Source organism: Coregonus clupeaformis, unplaced genomic scaffold, assembly GCF_020615455.1.
Source record: "Coregonus clupeaformis isolate EN_2021a unplaced genomic scaffold, ASM2061545v1 scaf0020, whole genome shotgun sequence".
Taxonomy (NCBI): domain Eukaryota; kingdom Metazoa; phylum Chordata; class Actinopteri; order Salmoniformes; family Salmonidae; genus Coregonus; species Coregonus clupeaformis.
This window is the reverse complement of record NW_025533475.1, coordinates 314,419-329,505: the sequence shown is the minus strand read 5'-3', so window position 1 is coordinate 329,505 and position 15,087 is coordinate 314,419. Positions and strand designations below refer to the sequence as shown.

The 15,087-nt window shown below is 46.9% G+C and overlaps 1 protein-coding gene across 2 annotated transcripts in view; it reads left to right on the top strand.

Moving 5' to 3' along the window:
* Nucleotides 1-15,087, top strand: part of efna5b (ephrin-A5b) — a 174,853-nt gene that overhangs the window by 127,039 nt on the left and 32,727 nt on the right. For both annotated transcript variants that reach the window (XM_041897272.2, XM_041897271.2), the window contains exon 2: nt 8,469-8,761. In XM_041897272.2, coding sequence (XP_041753206.1) covers nt 8,469-8,761 — 293 coding nt within the window. The remainder of the gene's footprint in view (nt 1-8,468; nt 8,762-15,087) is intronic.

The window sequence follows — 15,087 nt, the reverse complement described above, 5'->3', positions numbered from 1 at the left end:
AGGGATGGAGGGAGAGAGAAGGAGGAGGGATGGAGGGAGAGAGAAGGAGGAGGGATGGAGGGAGAAGAAGGAGGAGGGATGGAGGGAGAAGAAGGAGGAGGGATGGAGGGAGAGGGAGGGAGAGAGAGAGAGGGAGGGAGGGAGGAGGGATGGAGGGAGAGAGAAGGAGGAGGGATGGAGGGAGAGGGAGGGATAGGGGAGGAGGGTGGGAGGGAGAAGGAGGAGAGAGAGAGGGAGGAATAGATAGGGAGGGAGGGAGGGAGGGAGGGAGGGAGGAGGGAGGAGAGAGGGAGGGAGGGAGGGAGGAGGAAGGGAGGGAAGGAAGTGGGAGAGAGGGAGGGAGGAGGGATGGAGGGAGAGAGAAGGAGGAGGGATGGAGGGAGAGGGAGGGAGAGGGGAGGAGGGCGGGAGGGAGTAGGAGGAGAGAGAGGGAGGAATAGATAAGGACGTAGGGTGGAAGGGAGAGAGGGAGGCATAGCGCTGGTGGGGGAGAAGGATGTAATGAAATGCTATTTTCCCTTTTCATTACACAGGTGAGATAACCTCTTTCTTTCTCTCTCTCTCTCTCTCACATTCTCTCTGGCCTTTCCAAAGTATGATTTAACTTTCAATAAATATATCTTCCTTTTATCTTAATGTGGTTGGATTGACTCTCTCTCGATCTCTCCCTCCTACCTGCACCCTTTGTTTCTCTCCCTCCTTCCCTCTCTCTTTCTGTCCTCCTTGCTCTATCTATCCAGCGGCTGGAGCTGAGCTCTTTAGCAGAGGCTGATGGGAGCTCATTTGGGTGAGGTGTGTGTGGTGTGAGCTATGTCACTGGACTGTGTAATTGAAATGGAAATAAGCCAATCAGGGACTGGTGTGGCACGGTACCTTACTCTGCATGCACTCTACTGTTCCAGCTCTCCCGACTCTCAGAGAGTGTTTGTGTGTGTGTGTGTTTGTAGGAAGTGGCAAGGATGGTTTTCAGCCCTGTCGAGGGGGTGTGTTAGAGCGGTGTAATCAGCTGGTAATAAAATGTCTAAACACCACACACACATACACATACACACACACACACACACACACACACACACACACACACATACATACATACAGCCAGGGTGATTAAGAGCCCATTTCCTCCCCAGCACTGTGTAGTGATCTGGATCTCTCTGGTAACAGCTGTAGCATAACAAATACATGTCATTATATTGTTTTGACAATTAGCCTGCCATCCACTGGTGGTTTAATTACCCTGCTAAATGATCAGGGCATCAAGGACTGGACAGGTTTTCTACTTTACAGGTGGAGTGTGTGTTTCACTCAACAGGGAGGTATTTTTCTTGGAGTGTGTCTCTCTTCTACTGCCGAATCAATTTGGTAGAGAAGATGTCAAAGTAACGCATGATAGAGAGAGAGAGAGAGAGAGAGAGAGAGAGAGAGAGAGAGAGAGAGAGAGAGAGAGAGAGAGAGAGAGAGAGAGAGAGAGAGAGAGAGAGAGAGAGAGAGAAACAAAGGGTGCAGGTAGGAGGGAGAGATCGAGAGAGAGAAATCCAGCCACTTTAAGATAAAATCATACAGTGGAAAGGCCAGAGAGAATGTGAGAAAGAGAGAGGCTATCCCACCTGTGTAATGAAAAGGGAAATTAGCTTTTCATTACATCCTTCTCCCCCACCAGCGCTATGCCTCCCTCTCTCCCTTCCACCATACCTCCTTCTCTATTCTTCCCTCCCTCCCACCTCCTTCTTTGTCCCTCCCTCCCTCCCTCTGTCCCTCCCTCCCTCCCTCTGTCCCTCCATCTCTCCTCCTTCTCCCTCCCTCCCACCTCCTTCTCTATCCCTCTCTCCCTCCCTCTCCCCTCCTTTATTCGTTCCTCCCTCCCTCCCACCTCCTTTATTCGTTCCTCCCTCCCTTGTTTTGATTACATGTCTGTTCTGTAGTGAATAACGGTTTCATTTTGCCGGTGAATTCCGTCATTGTTTTAAAAAAAATACGCATGGTCAGTCGTGTCTGCTATTGATAAACACCAAGACGTTAAGACCATAAAAAACATGAACAATCTTTTTGTTCTACTTGTAACCCTTTACATGGCAGATTTATACACGTAAATTGGAACGCAGTGGCTGTACAGTAAAATGCTATACATGACGTCAGAGCTGCGCTTCACAGCGCTGTATGGGTTCTGAACTTGAGCACCGCGCATGACAAGAAGTTGCCTCCATCCCTCCCGCTAATTGGGCAACTTTTGCTAATTATTTGTTGTCTGAGTGAGGGAAATACTGTAAATTAAAAAGACTCTGTGTATTTTGAAAGATGAGACGTTGAGGATTATAATAAATAAAACTTTGATGTCACACAATCAAGCCAAATATGCACCTCACATTTCCATGTCATAAACAGAGTCAACATTTATTAACACTATGTTTGATATACAGTTACAAGATGACATGGCATCATATCCTGGGTTGTTCTGAACAGAAGGAGCCTGTTTGTCTAATGTGAATAAAATATGCTGTGGCACCTGAATGCACTCATAACTCCTTTCTATGCGCACCAAAATTATGATTCTATAATATCATATTTTATAACTTAGCTAATCATGTTGGCAATAGAACAGGCTTTCAAATGATGCCCACCTGACCCAGGCTGTGATTTATAATGGACAACAGTAATTGTGTGAGGATAGGGATGCAGGGTTGTGTTGCAAACAACTACAAGTGTGCTTGCTCTGGTTCCTCAACGGCACAGCTAGGAGAGCTCAAAAAAGCACTTTATAGTTGAAGACTCTTCTATGTGGCCACTTGGAGACACCAGTTAGTCCTCTCAGTCAGACCCTTGTCATTTTTTTGTCTTATGTTGCACCTACCCCACATTTTCCAGGAATTTTCTTATCATGTTACTGAATGTATCCAGAGTATTTTGAGATGTATTTCATTATCAACAAATGCGGCGAAAAGTACAGTAAATGTAAAATGCATATGAAATCACCAGTGTAATGTTTGGATTCAGTCTTGTGTCAGGTGAACTGTTGTGTCCTCACCTTTGGTCTAATAATTTTCCCATCATCTAAAAACTGTTCCCTTTCAATTGTTACCATGGTTGTGAATAGGCTTGTCATATTTCCTCTGTAAGAAACATTTAAATTTAGCCCTATCCATATAGGCCAATTCCCAGGAGTGTAAAGGGTTAATCAGACCTTTAGAGAATATATTTGATGTTTTACTCCCTGGTACACATAGGTACAACAATCTGTCTCTAAGATGTTGAACTAGTTGTCACGATTTAAACTGAATATGAACCCAAATGCAGACAACTACACCGAGCCAGAGAAGGTTTAACAGGTTTATTTCAAAGTTAAATTGTCCAGGTTTCCAAAAATAGGGGAAGAGCAAGTCCAGGTCTACAGGGAGGGTAACAGATCCAGGGTTCTGAGCAGGAGTGGTACCGTAACGTCCTAGTGTCCGTGGTGAGTCCAAATGTGAGGTCCAGTAGTGGAAAGCAGGATGGTGATGGCAGGAGTGAAGCGGAGGCAGGAGTCAGGTTCCATAATCTGTGGCACAGGAGAAATATAAATAGAACAGGCCAAAAACACAAAGAGCGAAAACAAGCAGGTTGAGTCAGCAGCGAGACTAACATGGTCGTCTTGACTATGATCTGACGATGAGTGGCAAGTTTGACCGGGTCTTTAAGGCTGAGGTGATTATGGTGAATGAGCTGCAGCTGGAACCCTGACTCCCGCACACCAGACTTCACTCCTGCAATTAAGAACAGACAGAGGGGAGGGGGAGAGCAGAGAGAGAGAGCTACCTAGCAGCAGTAGGCCTAACACTAGTAGGCTATGTGTAGATTGACTTTGGCTGGGGAAACTAGCCCACAGCTGCCTGGCTTTGTAATGTGTGGCACTATCAGCACTTTAAGCCTTCCCCAAACCATAGCCCTAACCTTAACCAATCGGAATTAATACCTAAACTTAACCCTTTGAGTTGTTTCTGTTTTAACCCTGTAACCATGTGGAATTAATGTGTCAGAAATAGACATTCATCCATAATAAAGTTTAATTTCAAAGGGAAACTATGAGATCTTGTTGCCCACCAACCCATGCACACACGCACACACACACACACACACACACACACACACACACACACACACACACACACACACACACACACACACACACACACACACACACACACACACACACACACACACACACACACACACACACACACACACACACACACACACACACACACACACACACACACACACACACACACACACACACACAGGAAGCAGTCTGGGGGGGTGCAGGGAAACCATGATGTGTGTACACACAAACAAACCCATGTACACACAGCAGAGAGGCTGAGCAGTGGAAATGTGTGTTGTGAGAGGATGTGATCATTAAGTCAGTGACATTTAAGCCAGAGGAGATGTATAGCTCTGCCTGTGGGTTGCAGTGACATGTTTTAAATGAGATGTTACACATGAGATGCTGCCCGAAAGGTAAACAGTTTCACTCAGCTATTTATTCTGAATCAGTAAACACAGAAAAGCAGCATTAGACGCTAGCATAAACATCACACAAACGTACATAAACACGTTACATACCACACACACACACACACACACACACACACACACACACACACACACACACACACACACACACACACACACACTGAACATATGGTGTCAGTCACAGAGTCCTCAAGCTAGCCCACTCTCCAATATTAACATTGTGTTAGTGAAGGTTTCCAGATAGAATGTGATACGCCACAAAGAGAGATGGACTATCAACGGCTCTACTCCCCCTCTCCCTGTCCCCTAACAATTGGGGAGGAATGAAGCGTGTGTGTGCGTGTGTGCGTGCGTATGGTCCCCATCAGAGTGTGATTAATAATGCAGCCCAGACCACCTTTATCATCGTAACATCATAGGCAGTCTGCTTACCTTGGCTGCAGAGCCAACTCTGTCAGAGGGAGGAGAGAGGGAGTGAGGAGAGAGGGAGGGAGGAGAGAGGGAGGGAGGAGAGAGGGAAAGGAAAAAGAGGAGAGAGACAAGGGGAAAGAGAGAGAGAGAGAGTTTGTGTGGGGAGGGGAGAAGAGAAATTGGCAAAGGGAGCGATGAGGAGTAGAGGATGAAGCTTAGAAGAGAGGAAGGGCAGTGTGCTAAGTGCTGTCTATGTACAAGGCGCAGAGGTTTTCAATTAAAAGTTGAGTCAATCTCTCCTCAGGTCCACATAGCAAAGGTTAGGTAGAGAATGAAACTATCTTTTCAGGGTTGAGTTAGGGTCAGCAACCTGAGGTTAGAGTCAGCTTGCCCCAGATCCACCCCTCAGCCAACTGCTCTAACGACATTCACACTAATTGCTCTGTTTGTAGGACGTTAAGCCTAGAGTCAAAGGCATGCAGGTCAGACAGTGGTTCATTGACAAATCAAATCAGGAATTTGGACCTGTGTCTATGTGTGCATTAGTGTGTGTGTGTGTGCGTCTGTGTGAAGGTGTGTGAGTCCAGGGTTGGGGATTAATGGATTACAAAGAAACTGTAATCCGCTACGTTACCAGCTAAAATATTGTGATCAGGTTATAGATACTTTTCAAAAACTAGATGATTGCTTCTTGGATTAATTTTAAATTCAGAAAGGATGTTTGCGAAAAAATACTTAATGACACCTTTCTGTTTTCTCAATGACATTCAATTCAGCATTGAAAAAAGGTGCTCGTTTAAGTTTGTTCTGCCTGAGTGAGTCTGACCACGTCAGAGACCGCTATGATGACACCCAAATGTGTTTGATGGATCGCGGGAAAAGAGCAGGAATAGGCTTTTGTAGGCTACAGTCCAAGCCATGTCTTCCAATGGTGCGACTGCTGTCGGCATCAAAGATTATACGACCAACTTGAATAAACGCTTGGGGGTAAGGACGATGGCAGCGATGTATCCTAGTGGCCTATTATTGATACATCCATATCAATGATGTGAATCACACTGCTGCTCTCTCAATTATTCACACCTTACGGATTGTGGTTGTTGTGGATGACTGTTTACAAATGTATAGGTGTATTTTACCCCAATAATGGTTTAATTGAAGAAGTGTAGGCTAAGCTGCCTATCAATCACTGTTTATGCGACCCGTGGAAAGCTAGTGAAAAATGTGCTCTTGCAGCTCCATAGTGCGGATACCATCCTGTGGAATAATAGTTTGAGGGAGTTCCTCCTTTGTAATGTGCTCCACACATACTGTCAAAAACAAGTTTAATTTAAGAAGACCATGAGTGGGGCTTTTATTGCTCCATCTAGTTATTGTTGATAAAAAATAAAATCCAAAGGCCTAACGAACATATGCTTCAATTTATACACTTTTGAAATTATTGACATATCAAAGTGTCACCCACAGAAATCTTATTCAAACTAATTAAGTGTTCTAATTCTTAATTCTATGGTATCACTAACAAAAACATAAACAATAGGCCTTTCCATAGTATGTATTATGGCATTCATTTTTTCACATGTTAGGCAAATAGCACTTTTCGGTAGTGTTTGAAGCATGCCATTCCATGAGAGCAGCATTTATTTTTCAACCATGTTTTGAAGCAATGAGCCCAATCAGCTCTCCATGACGACAACTTAAAACAACATAGTAGGCTAATAAGTCCTTTGTTTTGGGGTTATATTGAGGTAAAACAATTAGACTAATCTACAGTATATTTCTATATTATTGTCCTACTCTTGATATTCAAGGGGTATTTAACTAATTGGAATGACTGGAAATCTGTCAGACTTTTTAATGTAAATATGTAGCCTAATCATTTTATTATCTCTATTGAAGTAGAAAGCAATGGGTTAGAAGCCTACATAACCCATAATGAAAAATGACACATCCATTTATGGCCAGCTACGTAAACTCTAACATTGATTTATCTGGCAGTAGATGTCGTTCAATTGGTAATATAATTTTTTGTCTTCTTCTAATGCCACTTAAGTAATCGCAAAGTAACTGAAAGTAACCAGATTACGTTACTGAGTTTGTGGTAATCCAAAAGTTACGTTACTGATTACAATTTTGGACAAGTAACTAGTAACTGTAACAGATTACATTTAGAAAGTAACCTACCCAACTCTGTGTGTGTCTGTGTCTGCGTGTCCGTATGTGTTCAGATGAGGGAATTAGAACATTTTGACCCTGTGTAGTATGTTGTGGATCAGTGGAGTTATAAACATGCCTCTATGCACAGCCTTCTGGGGGAAAACACGCTGTATTTTGGTACCGTTTGACATTTACAGCCTCAACTATCTCACACCTCCCTGTGGACTCTGGAACCCACTGATGTCTGAATTTTTCTTCTCTGAGTTTTCTAAAAGCTAGAAGTAAATAAGGAAAAAGTAATTTTTCGCAGCGCTTTCTGGCATCCAAAAGAGATATATTTTGTCCAAGTTGGATTCTTTAGTGTGTAATCCATCATGTTGTAGAGAAGTGGGGTGCCTAACTTTCCTGGGATGGATTTATAGACAGACATCCTCGTTTACTGAAGCCAAATGTTAAGAACGTTTGCTTGTACATTTCTGAGGGATATCTTAAGAATGTTGAGAGATCCAACCTGCGCTCATAAACATTTAAGCAAATTAATAAACATACTGTATAACATTGAGAAAATGTTAACATGACTGTCGTGTGTGTGTGCGCGTCTGTGTGCGTGCACACTCACACATACGTGTGTGAGTTTTATAATTGAGGATGTTAAAGTTGTCTTCAGTGGTCTTGTTGATATTAACTGAAGTGGACTTGGAGTGGGAGTGTACTCATCATGTCACATTGACTTCAGTGTCCAGCACACTGTGTACTGCAGAAACGTGTTTAGGACCATAAATATTACTTTTACTTTTAAAGTAGTACTAAATCACATCAGGGTGTGCAGATTAAAGTCACTTCCTTGTTCAATTCTTGGGGGTGTTATTAGGTAATGTACTGTTGTTGGTAATTGATAATTGATTAATTGTAAGGTTTTTGAGGCACTTTCAAACCCTTTGTTTCTCTCTCTCCCTCCTTCCTTATCTCTCTCTCTCTCTCTCTCTCTCTCTCTCTCTCTCTCTCTCTCTCTCTCTCTCTCTCCACCCTCTCTCTCTCTCTCCTTCCCTCTCTCTCTCTCCCTCCTTCCCTCTCTCTTTCTCTCCCTCCCTCCTTCCCTCTCTCTCTCCCTCCTTCTCTCCTTCTCTCTCTCCCTCCTTCCCTTTCTTTCTCTCCCTCCTTCCCTCTCTTTTTCTCTCTCTCTCTCTCCCTCCCTCCCTCCCTCCATCCCTCTCCTGAAAAAGTTTTAAATTAAAGTTTTTGAGGCACTTTCAATGGTGTACAACTGTTATTGAGTAATTATGTTCATTGAAACTGACTGATTGATGATTTTATCTTCCATTCCATCTGTAACTGAAGCCCTTCATCAGTCTTCCAAACACTCATGTTCTCGTCCTTGTCTTCTGTCCAATCAGGTTCCACCGTGGAGACTACCACATTGACGTGTGTATAAACGACTACCTGGACGTGTTCTGTCCCCACTATGAAGACACAGTGCCGGAGGAGCGTATGGAGCGCTACGTCCTCTACATGGTCAACTACGACGGCTACACTACGTGTGACCACACGGCCAAGGGCTTTAAACGCTGGGAGTGTAACAGACCTCACTCCCCCAACGGACCACTCAAGTTCTCTGAGAAGTTCCAGCTCTTTACCCCCTTCTCTCTGGGCTTCGAGTTCAGACCGGGCAGAGAGTACTACTACATCTGTGAGTACTAATGTATATCACTGTATACTGTATGTGAGAGTACTAGAGAGCACTGTTATGTGTTCTACTGTTATGTGTTATAGATTAAGTCAGTCTGACGTCAGAGGGGACGACAGATGCAGCCCTTAACGTGTTTAGAATTTTACTCACCTGTCTCAGAAGAACAACCATTTCACATCAAAGTTTACATTGGAAGAATACTGACTCGTTTCAGGAAACTAGGCGTGTGTCGCGCGTCACTGCTTCACAGGAGAGGCATTTGAACATAAACATTTATTGCATTTTTTGGCAGAAATGCCTTCTGGAACATCAGAACTTTAATGTGCCTTATTAACAAACTTCAATTACGAGCCTAGTTGGTTTAGCCACGGAAAAAGACATGAACCTTCCCGCTAGCCATGATTGGCTGAGATAATGGATGGGCTGGACATGCCGAGAGATGAGTTCGGATTGGTCTGCCATGTAGCACGCTTCTGTTTATAACAAAGGGCTGCTCAGTATGTGTAGGTAATCCTTTCTAACGCAGCTTTTTTGAAAGATATCACGAATAACTGCAAAAGTGTTGCTCTCCTCTTTTTGAAGGACAGAGTTTTGAAATCAGTGGAATGCCCAGTGGAAGCAGAGTATGATAGCTAAGGAGATGGAGAAAATTCTGGTGTTTGATTGCAAATATGCGGAGGGAGTCGAAAAGAAAACACACAGAAGGCTGTTGTATAAAACACGTCTCCGGATTACATCTTCAAACTAAGGGCAACCATGGCATCCGTGACAGAGAAGGAGAAGCGTTCATCCATGTATATGGGTAAGAGAGTCTAGCTAGTTACATTTTCAGATATTATAAGTTTCAGATTTTCTCAGGAAGTCGTTTTCATTACAAGTTAAAGCTTACTGTTAGCTAGCTATCATTGAATCTAGTTGGTTAGCTACCTGCAGATTCATGCAGGGTAGTAACGTTATGAGTTGGGATTATGGTTCATTGCTTAGCTAGCTAGCTAGCTAGCTACATGTATAACCAAAAGACTCTACTATGCAAGGTACCATTTATCTGTACCGTTTACACCTTCTGTATCCTGTGCATGTGACAAATAAACGTAGATTTGATTTCATATAGTATGTGTTTACCAGAGACAGTAATGTGAAGAACAACATGACCTGCACCAAAGTCAAATTGGGATATAATCTCCGGTAGAATGCCCTGCTTTTATTTCGTCACACTCACAACCGTAAGCTATTTTCCTGTAAATAGCTTGCCATTACCTTGTAAATAATGATCTTGTTGTGAGTTTATTTTCCTCTAATTATGAATACAAATGAGCTAAAGTTAAGACGTTGTCAGCTAAATGATGTGGTCATTATTTGAACTGGCTAGCCAGCTAACTTAATGTTAGCTTGCTAGCTAATAAGCTAAAAACTAACCAAAACTTTGTTTAGAAAATTGCTTTTAGTTGCCTGGTTTGCTAGATTGACAAATACTAAATTCATTTTTAAACGGATGGGTTTATTGGTGTTAAAATACACCAGTTATGCTATTTTGGACCACCAGGCTGCTGATGTCATGCATGTGAAGCCTTAAGGATATTGTTGGGGCTAAGGCTTAAGAGGTGTGAATGATGCTGAATGGATCTAGACAAAGAAGAGCTCTCCAATACGTGTACCAAAACATTCAAGGGCCATTTTCTCAAAAGTGGGGTTACAAGTTTATCAACTTTCAAAGCAGAATTACTTTCCCATTGTTCCTCAACTGTAGTGTATGATACACCTTTTTCTAGCTCTGAGTCTCTACATTTATCCAATGTAAAAAAAACACTCTTTCAAATTTTGCTACATAAGACCGAATCGAGCCGGTCGGTCACATGATATTTCAAATTGATCCAGTTGTTTGGAAGTCTTGGTAAATCGAGAAATTAAAAAACAACACAGTACTGTTAATCCAGAACTCTTGACTGGACTGACCCTCTTGTCTATGGGCCTTGTAGGATACAGTGGGGCGAAAAAAGTATTTAGTCAGCCACCAATTGTGCAAGTTCTCCCACTTAAAAAGATGAGAGAGGCATGTCATTTTCATCATAGGTACACGTCAACTATGACAGACTGTCACGGTGCTGTGTATGGGTGTGGTGTGGAATCAGGCGCAGGCAGCAGAGGGTAAGTCCAACAAGACTTTACTGTGCACGAAAAGTAATCCAAAACAGCCCGGAGGCAAAAGACGCACACAGGCGTAAATACAAGCGCACACACAGGTGCGTAAATCTCTCCTCACAACACAAGGAGGAAGCTCAGGAAAATAGCGTACCGACACGGGTAGCGCAACCACGACACGAACAATCACACACAACACAAACCTAACAACAAGGAAACTAAATAGGGTGCTAAATGAGACCTAACACAAAACAGGTGTGACTAACAGACAAAACCAAACAAACACGAAACATCGAGCGGTGGCATCTAGAACTCCGGAGACGACGACCAGCGAAACCTGCCCGAACAAGGAGGAGGAGCCGCCTCGGCCGAAACCGTGACAGTACCCCCCTGACGCGCGGCTCCAGCGCGCGCCGCCTCCGGCCTCGGGGACGACCAGGGGGACGCGGGAGCAGGGCGCGCAGGATGACCACGATGGAATTCGGTCATCAGGGACGGATCCAGAATGTCCCTCCTTGGCACCCAGCACCGCTCCTCCGGACCGTACCCCTCCCACTCCACGAGATATTGGAGACCCCCCATCCGGCGTCTCGAATCCAGGATGGTCCGAACCGTGTACGCCGGAGCCCCCTCGATGTCCAACGGGGCGGAGGAGTCTCCTCAATCTCAAAGTCCTGGAGTGGACCAGCTACCACCGGCCTGAGGAGAGACACATGGAACGAGGGGTTAATATTCTTGTAATCAATAGGTAGTTCTAACCTGTAACTCACCTCGTTCAATCTCCTCAGGACTTTAAAAGGCCCCTGACAAACCGCCGACCCAGCTTCCGGCAGGGCAGGCGGAGGGCAGGTTTCTGGTTGAGAGCCAGACTCGATCTCCAGGTGCGTACACTGGCCCCTCACTGCGGTGTAGGTCGGCGCTCGTCTTCTGTCGACGCATGGCACGCTGCAGATGGACGTGTGCAGCGTCCCACGTCTCCTCCGAGCGCCGCACCCACTCATCCACAGCGGGGGCCTCGATCTGGCTCTCATGCCATGGTGCCAGAACCGGCTGGTACCCTAATACACACTGAAAAGGGGTTAGTTGGGTGGAGGAGTGGCGGAGAGAGTTCTGTGCCATCTCGGCCCAGGGCACATATCTCGCCCACTCCTCCGGCCGGCCCTGACAATATGACCTCAGAAACCTACCCACATCCTGGTTGACTCGTTCAACCTGCCCATTACTCTCCGGGTGGTAACCCGAGGTAAGGCTCACCGAGACCCCCAAACGTTCCATAAATGCTCTCCAGACTCTGGAGGTAAACTGGGGGGCCTCGATCGGACACTATATCCTCGGGCACCCCGTAATGCCGGAAGACGTGAGTAAATAGAGCCTCAGCGGTCTGTAGGGCCGTAGGAAGACCCGGCATGGGAAGGAGACGACAGGCCTTCGAGAACCGATCCACAACGACCAGGATGGTGGTATTCCCCTGGGAGGAGGGAAGATCGGTAACAAAATCCACCGAGAGGTGAGACCAGGGTCGTTGTGGAACGGGCAGGGGCTGTAATTTACCCCTGGGCAAGTGTCTGGGCGCCTTACACTGGGCACATACTGAGCAGGAGGAGACATAAACCCTCACATCCCTGGCTAACGTTGGCCACCAGTACTGCTACTAAGGCAGTGCACCGTCCGGCCAATACCCGGATGTCCAGAGGAGGGGGACGTGTGAGCCCAATAAATTAGCCGATCCCGGACCTCGAGCGGGACGTACACCCGACCCACGGACACTGTGGAGGACTAGGCTCGGTGCGTAATGCCCGCTCGATCTCCGCATCGACCTCCCACACCACCGGTGCCACCAGACAAGACTCCGGTAGTATGGGAATGGACTCCACGCACCTCTCCTCCGTGTCATACCGACGGGACAGAGCATCTGCCTTCCCGTTCTGGGACCCAGGGATGTAAGTGATCTTGAACACAAACCTGGCGAGAAACATAGTCCATCGAGCCTGGCGAGATTCAGTCTCCTAGCTGCCCGAATGTACTCCAGGTTACGATGGTCGGTCAGAATGAGGAAAGGGTGCTGAGCCCCCTCAAGCCAATGCCTCCACACCTTTAGGGCCTGTACTACGGCTAACAGCTCCCTGTCCCCTACGTCATAATTCCGCTCCGCCGGACTGAGCTTCTTAGAATAAAAAGCACAGGGGCGGAGCTTAGGTGGTGTACCGGATCGCGTGAGAAAGAACTGCCCCGATACCGGCCTCAGACGCGTCCACCTCAACTTGGAAGGGTAAAGTGGGATCCGGGTGCGCCAACACCGGGGCCGAGGTAAACAGGTCCTTCAGTCTCCCAAAGGCCCTGTCCGCCTCAGCTGACCACTGCAAGCGCACGGACCCCCCTTCAGAAGAGAGCGTTATGGGAGCTGCCACCTGTCCAAAACCCCGGATAAACCTCCGGTAGTAATTCGCAAAACCCAGGAACCGCTGCACCTCTTTAACCGTAGTTGGGGTTTGCCAATTCCGCACGGCGGACACTGTCCACCTCCATTCTCACCCCTGACGCAGACAACTGGTAACCCAAAAAGGAAACTGACTCCTGGAAGAACAGACATTTCTCAGCTTTGACATACAGGTCATGCTCCAACAGTCTCCTCAATACCCTGCGCACCAGGGCTACATGCTCGGCCCGAGTAGCACTGTACACAAGAATATCATCTATGTACACCACTACTCCCTGCGCCTGCATTTCCCGGAAAAGTTCGTCTACAAACGATTGGAAGACTGATGGAGCATTCATTAACCCATATGGCATGACGAGATACTCGTAATGGCCGGATGTAGTACTAAATGCTGTCTTCCACTCATCGCCCTCCCTAATGCGCACCAAGTTATATGCGCTCCTGAGATCCAATTTTGTGAAGAACCTTGCCCCGTGTAAGGACTCCGTCATGGTCCCAATCAGAGGAAGTGGATAGCTGTACTTCACCGTCACCTGATTGAGACCGCGGTAATCAATACACGGACGCAAACCTCCATCCTTTTTCTTCACAAAAAGAAGCTCGAGGACGCGGGAGAAGTGGAGGCCCGTATGTATCCCTGTCTCAGAGACTCGGCAATGTAAGTCTCCATTGCCCTTTTCTCCTCCTGTGACAAAGGATACACATGGCTCTGCGGAAGCGCTGCTCCTGTCTGGAGGTCTATCGCACAATCCCCTTGTCTATGAGGTGGCAACTGTGCCGCTCTGGTCTTACTGAACACGAGCGCCAAATCCTCATACTCAGGAGGAATGTGCAGTGCTGGCATCTGGTTCGGACTCTCCACCGAGGTCGCCCCTACGGAAACACCCAGACATAACCCCTCACACTGAGCAGACCACCCTTTAAGAGCTTTCTCTCGCCACGAAATAGTAGGATCATGGGTCATCAACCAGGGAAGCCCCAGTACCACCGGATACGCAGGAGAGTCGATAAGATAGAGTTGAATCGTCTCCTCATGACCCCCCTGCGTCATCATCCGAAGTGGCGCTGTGACCTCCCCAATCAGCCCAGATCCTAACGGACCGACTATCTAGGGCATGTACAGGAAAGGGTTTGTCGACTGGAAGGAGGGGGAATCCCTAACTTAACACAGAATCTCCGGTCTACAAAATTCCCAGCTGCGCCTGAATCGACTAGCGCCTTATGCTGGGACCGAGGTGCAACCTGTGGGAAACAAACAGGTAAGGTAATGTGAACGACAGAAAGCTCTGGGTAAGTAGGGCGCCTACTCACCTGGGTGGACTCCCCCACTGCACGACCTGCTCTCTCCCTCACCAGGGGGACCCTCCCCAGCACCTAGCCGCGGTGTGCCCTCCGCGCCACACTTGGTGCAGGAGACTGCCCCCCTCGGGCTCCTACCTCCTCTCCCTCTAGCGCCAGCACCTCCAAGCTCCATCGGACACTGCTCGGAGGCGCTGGAGGGTGGAATGGGGGACCCCCACCTGGGACGTCCGCGGGTCGCCAGCAGGTTGTCCAGTCGGATGGCCATGTCCACCAGCTGGTCAAATGTTAGTGTACTGTCCCTGCAGGCTAACTCCCCTGCGGACGTCCTCCCGAAGGCTACATCGGAAGTGGTCTATGAGGGCCCTCTCATTCCACCCCGCATCAGCCGCTAGAGTCCGAACTCCAGCGCGAACGCCTGAGCGCTCCTCATCCCCTGTCGGAGGAGTGG